This window comes from Seriola dumerili, unplaced genomic scaffold (assembly GCF_002260705.1).
Source record: "Seriola dumerili isolate Sdu_G_001 unplaced genomic scaffold, Sdu_1.0 BDQW01000035.1, whole genome shotgun sequence".
Classification (NCBI taxonomy): Eukaryota; Metazoa; Chordata; class Actinopteri; order Carangiformes; family Carangidae; genus Seriola; species Seriola dumerili.
In genome coordinates this window covers 1,938,243-1,948,382 of record NW_019174290.1, presented here as the reverse complement: position 1 = coordinate 1,948,382, position 10,140 = coordinate 1,938,243, and the positions used below count along the sequence as shown (strand labels likewise).

General features: G+C 40.3%; 1 protein-coding gene across 2 annotated transcripts; it reads left to right on the top strand.

The window, feature by feature from the left end:
- The first annotated feature begins 887 nt into the window (after positions 1–887).
- Positions 888–9,925, top strand: LOC111216752 (mitochondrial dynamics protein MID51-like). Of its 2 annotated transcripts, XM_022738378.1 has the most exons (8): positions 888–1,048; positions 3,432–3,593; positions 4,663–4,828; positions 4,973–5,067; positions 6,248–6,424; positions 6,550–6,713; positions 7,476–7,628; positions 7,944–9,925. In XM_022738378.1, the coding sequence occupies exons 2-8, from the start codon at positions 3,456–3,458 to the stop codon at positions 8,452–8,454; spliced, it is 1,404 nt and encodes a 467-aa protein (XP_022594099.1). In that variant the 5' UTR covers positions 888–1,048; positions 3,432–3,455; the 3' UTR covers positions 8,455–9,925. The 2 variants fall into 2 exon arrangements, with proteins under 2 accessions (XP_022594099.1, XP_022594100.1); XM_022738379.1 differs by lacking the exons at positions 4,663–4,828; positions 4,973–5,067.
- Positions 9,926–10,140: the final 215 nt, after the last annotated feature.

Sequence of the window (10,140 nt, the reverse complement as noted above, 5' to 3'; positions counted from 1 at the left end):
AATCTCAGAGTTTAATTTTAAATTTTACAATTTTACAATGAAAAGTCAACATAATAGAAATAAATAAAGGGGAGGGAGAGAACCCTTTCACGTTACTATTCATTTTTTCATATTGAACACATTATTTTGCTTTTGAGTTTTGAATTAAACAATAATAAAATATTAAATATAGATAGATTTGGCTTTACCCATTGAACTATTATAATATCTTGGGTCCTGGCTATGTAAGAAGAAAAAATATATAGAGAGACTGGCAATCTTATTGGCAGCATGTTTGGAAAAGGGCTCCTGTGGTTGCAATTTATAGTTTATTATTGACCATGGAAACAATAGTTGAAAAAAAACAAAAAACAAACAACAACAACACACACACACACACACAGCTTTCGGTCACACTGTATGATCTTCACCAGCAGATGGAGTTTCCCCACAGATAATACATCTTTTATTTTGATATACTCAAAGATGTTTTATATGACAAATGAAAAAAGTGAAAAAGAAAAAGCTAAGCTAGCACAACATTGAGACTGTTATTCAGAGGACAGCAGGTGGGCTATACATGCAACAAACAAACATACAATTCAGCATAAATGGGAAATAAAGTTTCCAGTGATAAATGAATGGGTATTAAATGTTCTATTCCGTAATTCTGCTTTGGAAATTCAATTTGAAGCCAATAATAAACTCAACACGACAGCTTCAGACTTTGCCTCTATTTTTTCTGTGATTAGCAACTGCATGGTTCATTCCAGGAAACTTTCTTTGGAAACTTTCTTTATCTGGAAAAAAAAAAAAGTTATTCTCTTAGCTCCTGAGGTAGTAGCTGGGGGCGCTGCTGCACTTTAACATTGAGTGCCAACCGCAATTAATAGGAAGAAGAAGAAAACAGCAGCTGTTAGCTAGCTGGCTGAGTTATATTTAACCTATGGCAGTGAGCGACAGATAGTACGCTTTGTTGATTAAAAAAAAAAAAAAGGATCGAAAGACGTATTTAAACAAACGCTAATGGTTTGGGGTCAGACTACTATACTTCTCTCCGCACTGTGTGGTAAGTATATTTAACAGCAGAGTGAAGCTATAGCTGACTGCTAATGTAGCTAACTAACTAGCTGGACAGCTTCACTAGCTGACGTTAGCTGCTCGCAAGTGCTGGCAGCCGTTCATCTGTTTGCTGCCGAAGCTGCTGCTCTTCATGCTTAAAATACCTGACATTAAATTTGCCAGATTGGTCATGTTGGTTAGCTGTATGCACATCTGTTGTGTTACGTCATTAACTGTCATGTTACTTATCCCTGGCCTTCTGTAGGCTGTAGTCTCTATGGAAATACAGGAGAGGACGCGTTACCATCACAAGGGAAATAGTTAGCAGGTGAATGTTAAGATATATCTGTGGAGCTTGGCATGACAGCAGTCCAGTCAGGAAGATGACATGTTTTTATATTGCAAGATAGGTTGAAAAATACCTATGTTTGAGGTCTCAGTAGGACCTTGTTGTTGTGTCGCAGTGCTACCAGTAAGCTTTGGTCAGTAATCATAGTCATAAAGTCATAAAATAGTAAAATAACTACCCAAAAAAAACTTCCCAGAGCCCAAGATGAGGTCAACACAGTTCTTGTGTTGTTCGCACACACTCTGTATTTTGAATTTATATTAAAATTTCACCATATTCTTTTTCTTTTTCTTTTTAATTTTATTACGCTAAACCTGCCTTGCCTGGTGCTCGGACCCAAGATCATCACTCTATTTTACTGATGTAATTGTAATGTGACAATAAATTTGCTTTGATTTGCTTTGATTTAATCGATTCAGCATCAGTGCAGTATACCTCAAACACAAAAGAATATAGTCTAAACAGAACATTTTTATTTATGATTCCTTTATTGCTATCCCATGTAGAGAGGCTGCCTGTCCCCTCATTGACAGTAACAACCTGGTAGTGTATGATGCTGCTGATACTACAAATCACTGCTGTACTGAAATATTTGGGATATTTTGAGCTAAATCAGCACATGCTTGAAATGCACCATTGTGCAGATTGGAAACAACAAATAGCATATTAGGTAATAGCATTATTGACTGACTGATCTATATGTTTATCAGTTGCTCTGTTTGTAGCTACAATCAGCTCAACCAACGTTGGGTAACATCTGTCAACATCACATGTTCGTTGCCTTTTCCCTGATGGTAATGTAACTAACATGAAACAGAAAAGTGAACTCTGCTATGATGTTGAACGTGTCACCTTAGTACTGTACGTGCTGTTGTGCTGTAACTTGACGAGGAAGGTTGTTATATATTTGACCCATCCAGTGTGACTCAGGCATGTATTGGCTCTATAAATAGACCATATCTCCATTCTTGGGACCCTGTACCTTTGGCAAGGAGAGCTGACATGCACTCTTTTGAAATGGCATGGAGAGATGTCCTGTGGCTGTTTCTGGGTCTCAGGTGCCAGGAGCTAAATATGATAAGCACAGCGTACACATTCACTTTTGTGCAAAAATAAAAGAACCGGTATCGCACATACACACACATTGTGTCTGCTGCAGAAATTAGGAAGTTAAAAGAATAGGTTCACAGTTTTCAGCTCAGATCAGGCTTTAGTTTTGAGAAATGTACGCCGCTGCTGCAGTTTCATACTGCCCTTCATCACAGGCCCTCTAGTCAGGCAGGCAGCTGTTCTATGAATAGGCCTTTGTCACCATAGACATTTTGACATGGCCCTGAAACAGAATCACAGGTGTAATTAATAACATTAAATGATGGCTGCCTTCCATTTGGCTGAATGCTTAATGAGAAGCACTGAAACAGAGTCGTTTTCAATTATATTAATTACACCTGTGATTTCCCTGCTATGATGTCAGAATATCTGCTGTTAAAACTTGAACAATTTCCTTTTCCAAAAGAAACAAGCCAACAGCATGGTATCCAACCCTGTTTTTAAAAGTGGAATAAATTATCCTGTGAGCTTCTTGCTTTTAAAAAGAAGGTTCATCATTCAAATCTCCTCGTATGTATTCAGCTGGGTTTAGAGCAGGTGACAGTGAAGGCCATAACAAATGATTCACATCATTTTCACACTAATCAAACTGTTCAATGAAAACTTTTGCCCGGTATAAAGGCATTTTTTCATTTGTTGCACTTCTCCACTTATCCAGCTTTGTCACCTGTCTGTACATGTTTTTAAATTATGCTGCTGGGAAAATTGTGTTATTGAATTTGTAAATTGGATTTTAAATGGAATAAAAATTCCATGTCAGTTTCTCTAATGAGTTATTCTCACTTTATAACACTCTTGCAGAAGTGCATTTGCCTTCCATGATTTGTAGAGATAAAGTATGCTGCTGGTAGAGGTCATTTCACTGCTACCTGACTGTCATGTCTTATGTTACTTTCTGCTCCCCTCAATTTATGCATTCTCTCTTCCCAAGGCTAACCACAAAGAAAAGGAAGCAATGAACTTCCAGGGTAGTCGGAGGCGAGGAGAGGATGGCATTGCCATGGTGATTGATTTCCTGCTGTCTAATGCCCGGCTGGTTCTGGGAGTTGGTGGGGCTGCCCTGCTCGGAATTGCTACACTGGCAGTGAAACGGGTGAGTGTTTTTTGAGGTTGTTAGTACCACATCAGTGAGTCGTTCATATGCATTCTTCTTGTGAATATGGCGAATTTATCAGTGTTTTGGAGTTATAAGATACTGCAAAAAATCTGACTCGAAAGAAAAAGTTCCTGCACATTTTTTTGTCATGTGCTTCTCGGTCCTGCTTCTCCTTATCTATAGATTTTTTTTCATTTTTACAGATAATCAATCAAGATTATTACTTATGTGTTTTCTTACATAGACCTTACCTACGATAAGGTTACACAACATGGCCATGTACACTACAGTCCTGTACACCTGCAGAGCATCTGTCCCACACTAAACTTCTAAAGCAGCCAAAATATCAAGTCCTATGTTTTACCTGCAAGTCTTTGTTCACCATTTGTGGTGTGAAAACCTCAGATTTCCACACTGAATCAAAGAAATGAAGTGATCATCCTGGTTATAATATAGTAATTAAATCAAAGTGCCCCACGGAGTGTCTCTCTTGACAGCACTGTCAGCTGAGCAATCAATAATTCTGGACAGCAACAGAAGAGATGGTCCAAAACCAACTTAAGCCAACTTCACAAGCATCGGAAACAACCACACTACTACAGGCAAATAATCACCTGTATTTGTCTGTTTGTCTTGTGGGCAGCACAATAAGAGTTTCAATGTTGTGTGTTAAAATGATTCTTTAGTGGACGAATAAAATGAAGGTAGCAAAATGCTCACAGTAATGAAGTACCTGAAGCATCTCCAACAAGTTGTACATTTCTGTAAGTTGGTTTTTGTGCTGTAGTGGAATGAATGGAGATATACTGCTGCTTGCTGATCACAGAAAATCAGTGTTAACTTTTGTAAATGGTCAGCAGAAATATAAAATAATTAATTTGTAGTTAATGGACTAAAATACAGTATGAAGTTCCTTGAGGCTGGTGCTTTCTTTCTGCCTCTTCAACCTAAATTTGTTTGCCTGCAGGCTAAGACAGTGTGCTGCACTCTGTACTTGGACAGTGCATTATCAGTCATGCAGTGCATGTATGATTGCATGACTGTGACGATGAGGGTTTGTGTTCAGTTGATAGAGCGTGCGGGCCGTGCAGCCGACGATGAAAAGGTGGAGCAGAAGATGGCTGAGAGTTGGGAGGAGTTGAGTTTGGTCTCAGCTTCCCCCACACTAATCAAGAGGGGCATAGAGGGAGTGGTGATGAAGCATGTTGCCAAGGCAACCAGACAGCAGAAAGGTATTGACTACATTTTGGCAAACAAAAGTGTTCAGACTTATGACACACAAAAAATATCACAAATCCAAAGAATTTTTTGAAGCATATATTCTAATCATCATTGTAACCCCACTTGACAGCTGTTTTAACCTCTGTCTCAATCAGCTGACCTGTGCCAGCAACCTCAGATGTCCTCTCTGGAGGTGTCTAAGCCTGAGTCAAAGTCCAAGAGGCTCCAGCTCTGCGTCCTCAGTTTGCAGGTACAACCCTTACAATTCGGCTCTGAGCTCTTGAAGTTAGACAGATTATGCATGCAGTCTTACCAGCTGCTGTAAGAGCTCTGCACGGTGTTGGCTCATTCATTTATGCATGTGTAACATGTTTTGTAAAGCACACTGCTTAGGGGTTACGCATTGTTATTCACTGGTTAGGCTGCAGAGAGCCCCAAGAGCTCTGAATAATCAAAATACAGTGTATTGTGTGGAAGAAATCAAACAAGCATGAAACAGCTTTGTCCTAGTGTGCATGTGCAGAACACTCACATGAGCAGAAAGGTTGTGGTTTTTTCTGTTGTAGCTACATGAAATAACTTGTTCAGTAAATGTTAGTAGAGCGGTCGCAAAAAACGCATGACTGGACATGATGGGATTTGAAATAATGGGATTTTCCTTTAAAGAACGCTGAAGCAAATTGTATCTTTTATGAACAGTTGCACATCTTCATTTTTTCTTTTCTTCTTCTCTGGAACTGGGTAGAGTAGGAACAGTTGAAACAAAGCAGAAAATTAGATTTTTCTTGGCCAGAACTTGATGATGTAAATGACTTGTGCTTCTGTGAAGACAATTAATGTTTGGGATTGGCCCAACAGCCAACACAGAATCAGCGGTAAATTCCTCTATAGCAGAGTACATTGTTTCGGATGGTTCTTAGCTCCTGTCACTTTTGCCTTGGGAAAGGCTTTAATAAAACTGTTTATACAGTAATTTTGGAGTTAGCATTTTGGGTTTGAAAACACAGACTCCTTCCAGTCATGTAGAAACCACCCTGCTCCTCACACTTGTTTTATGATCAATTTTTCACCTTTGTAAATGCTTCTTTAACAGCAGTATAGACTCACCATTGTTCCTCTGCTGGTTACTAATTTTTCTCCTTGCAGCAAATGAACAAGCCAAACATCATCCTGTCACTGCTCTCAAGTCTCCTCAGAGGCACAAAATGACTCTGAATGTTATATTACTCTCGAGACAGCTGAGTGTATTCCCAGTGGAAGTGTAAAAACTATTTGGTTCACTTCATGTTTGAGTTGTTCTTTTAGCAGCACTGTTTCTGTGCGTCTCTGAATGATGCACATCCATGAATCTAGTATAGTACAAGCCTATCTGAACAGTGACTGACTTCTCATGCTCTGTCTCATTGGAAAACTGTATAAACTGTGTGTAGGAGCGTCTGCAGCAGTACTATAATACAAGGGCGGCACTAGCTCCACATGAGGTCCAGAGGGCTCAGTCTCTTGCTCTGGACATCTGCACTGAGATCCAGGGCTTTATGCACAGCCGTCACCCCGACATGCCACTGGGAGAAATGAGCCTTGGAGGTTCACTGCTGGACGACTTGCAGGTACAAACACTTTATTTTCTGGGATGTAAAACATTTTCAAACAATGTTTCCTTGCACCTCAGTGATGTTCTTCAGCAAGATATAAGATGAATGCCACCTGGGTTTGTGTTTCTGTGTATGTTTAGGTGGTCAGTGCGGATCACGCGTGTCTGTTGGTGCCCCTAAAGCTGGAAGCTTCTTTGTGGAGTCTCATCCCCGGAGAACAAACACTGCTCACACACCCACTGCACTGGATGGTCCGACGGGTCAATGTGGAATATTTCCCCAAAGGACGGAGCTACTGGGACAGGTGATTACACACAGATAAGAGAGATGCAGGCAGTCAACCTGCACTTTTAGATGCTTGTAAGTGGGGCTGCAACAAGCGATTAATCATATATTCTGTAAAATGACAAAAAAATACCCATAACAGCTTTACAGAGCTGATGGTAAAGTCTTCAAAAGACTTTTTCTGTTCAACCAGAAGTTCAGAAGCTCAAAAATATTCATCTTACAATGATAAACATGTCACTGTCCTGCTCATTCACCACTGCGTTCCTCCAAGGAATGTCATCTGGCATTGCCATCCCTGCACACAAGGCAATCTCAGTCCAGACTGTTTTCGTCTGTGATTCCCTGATTGTGGATTCTCTTGAGGACTCATCTCTCCTGAGAGCACCCCCTCTCCTAATACCTCTAACACCCTAACATGCCTAATTCACACTTCCTGTGCATTTACTGTGCACTTCTTTACCTGATCTCCTTGCGCTTTGTCTTATTGAACAGATTTAGTACATAGTGCTTACTTCAAGGTCTCATACTGTACTAAAGGTTGAGTGTTGTCCCTCACTTGTAAGTCACTTTGGATAGACGCTTCTGCTAAATGAGTAAATATAAAGGGTGATACTACCCATGCAAACCTTTTACAGCAGCCTTTGCACATTATATTGAAGCAACAGTAATAGATTTTGTATTTTGAGGTTTCCGGGCATCGCGGCTGAAGGTATGAAGCAGAAACATGATTGGAAAATACAGCCATTCTCTAAAAGCAGTCTCTCTTTGTGTCTTGTAGGTACCTGGTGGGTGGTTACCTGTCTGCAGAAGCTGTTGTGAGCATGTTTAATAAGGCTGTCATGGAAACTATAAACTGGCCGTCAATCAGCAGCACTATGGACTGTCTCGTCAGACCTGTACTGGGAGGACCAGACCTGAGACTGGAGATCCGGTGTGTGCGTCTGCTGGAATAATGCTCTGCTGTTTTCAATGTTGTGAATATGATTAATAATAATAATAATAATAATAATAATAATGAATACAATCACATAAAAATGTTAATTCTTCAACAACAAAAAAAGAAACTTGTGTAAATAAAAACTTATTTTCATTTATTTGAACCAATTAATTTGGACAAAAGACTCAATGATCATAGTTCAATAAACAATCAAGTATTGCCCAGCCAATGTTGTAAATCCATATGATCTGTCTTTTAAACTTGATGTGCTTGTCCTTTCTAATGGACTTTTCTGTTTTAATCCTTTAGGCCTCGAGATGAAAAAGAGGGAGCAGAGAGCAGTGACCAACCCCTGTTCATCTCCATGTTGCCTCTGCTGAGGCAGGGGGACGTGGCTCTGACTGCTCAGCCTGAGCTCACCTCTCCCTGGGTCAACGCCTGGCACCTGTCGCTCTACCCATGGGAAACTCAACGCCTAGCTCAACTCGACGCCGCTGACGATGGATACCGCAGACACACGCTTAAAATCCTGAAGGCGGTGTGCAGACTGAACCCTGCCCTGCGACCACTCAAAGCTGCCCCGCTGGCCAATCTCATCCTGCACCTCAGTGACAGTGAGAGCGACTGGTCCGAGATCAGCCTGGATGTAAGATTCCAGCAGTGTATCACGGAGCTGATTGGCTACCTCGAGCAAGGGGCGTTACACAGTTACTTCAAACCAGCTGTCAATCTGCTGAGCGGCTTGTCAGAGGACCAGGTGGACCAGATGGGCTTCATGCTCTACTGTGCCGTGTCAGAGCCGGAAATACTGTTCATATAAATGTCTGCACACACGACACTTCACTTGGCAACCTCAAAGGATCAACAGATCAAAGGAGTAATCTTTTATCGTCCACGATGTTTGGTTCAAGGCAAAGATGTATTCTTCCCACTGCCTACTCTCCCACTTTAGCTTTTCTATCCCGCACTGATGAAAGGTAAAAGGGAACAGTTGCAATGACAAAATGGCAGGCACCATGAACTGATCTCTGCACTGGAGGAGGACGGGAAGTTACAAGGAGGCTGCAGATGAGAAAGTGATGATGAAGCTAAGAAAATCACTCGGAGAAAAGGAGATGATGGGCTGAGGAAGTGTTAAAAAATGTTTGAAATGATGCTTTGGGATGTGCGTGATCATAACTCCCCACACACACCAGAGCCAAGTCTGTATTTAAGCTTGAGTGATTATTATTTTTCACAGGGAGTCAGAGGTCAACATGGCCGCACAGAGTTCAGTATAAACATTAAAAGCAGGGGAGGAGTACAGTTTAATGCTTAAGTTATCCTCCAATTGATAGAGTTTGTGCTCTGCATCATTTTCCTAAATCTCCTTTAATATATTCTAACTATGCAGAAAAATAACAACCTGCAGTTAACCACCAGGTTTTGCTGCACTTATTCAAAACTATCAGTGTATCTGAGTTGGGTTTATTTAACTCAGTGTGTGTATTTTATCATACTGAAGGTTGAAGTGTGCAATCATTTTTGTCTTTAGTCTTCAGTCTGTTGCCAATCTTATTTGGGTAAACTAACCATCTAAATTATGGTTAAAGTTGCCTGATAATTGTATGCAGTTGCTTTTAAATACAGTATGAATGTGGGCATTTCTTTTGTGGTTTTCTTTTTGCTGGGTGTGAGAGAAATACATTTTCTGTGATTGAACAGTGAAACTGCAAATAAAATTTAAAACTTGTTTAGATTCTCACTCAGTTTCTCGTTTTGTTTTTCTGCAGTTGTAGTTCTGACATCTTTGTACATTAGAAAGTATTTTAGCTTTTTGCAGCTGTAAGGGAAACATTGATCAAAATGGTGAAATCGTGTCATGTGACTTTCAGTTGCATAATGGAACCAGCTGATACCATCAGCTGGTTGCCTCAACAGCAGAAATGGATGACGTGACGATGACTATAAGACTTCTAAAATAATACTGTCATGCCAATGTGTAGCCTACATGGGTAGAGTTACTGGTCGTTGTAATTATTCCTCTTGATTCAAACTGGCAGAGAGCGTCTGCTCTTAATGTGTCCTCCGTGGGAGCAGGGTGGTTGGTTTGCCGCCAGGGGGCACCACAGAGCTGTAAGCTCAGGTGCCAGAAGACCTTTTTAAAGCCTCTTCTTGCCTGGGTCGCTGGACAAAGTGTACAGCACAGGCTCCGACCAGCACCGAGCTTCACCACCTTATAATGACACATTTGTCATGTCTGGCCCCATGGAACCGGACATGAGGCAAAAAAAGCAGATTGATGGTCCAAATAATGTTAATTTAGGGAACTTTTAATGTGTGATATTAAATATCAAAATGCAGACATGATTTAATGTTTTGTCTACTTTTTCAAATCTAAAGGATGTGTATAATAAATTATGAAAAATTATTTCAAACACCTGTCAGCAGTAAATAAGAGAAAAAAAGTTCATGTTTTATGAAGTTAGACATATTTTATTGGATTAGTTTCAGTACGTGAAAGTAA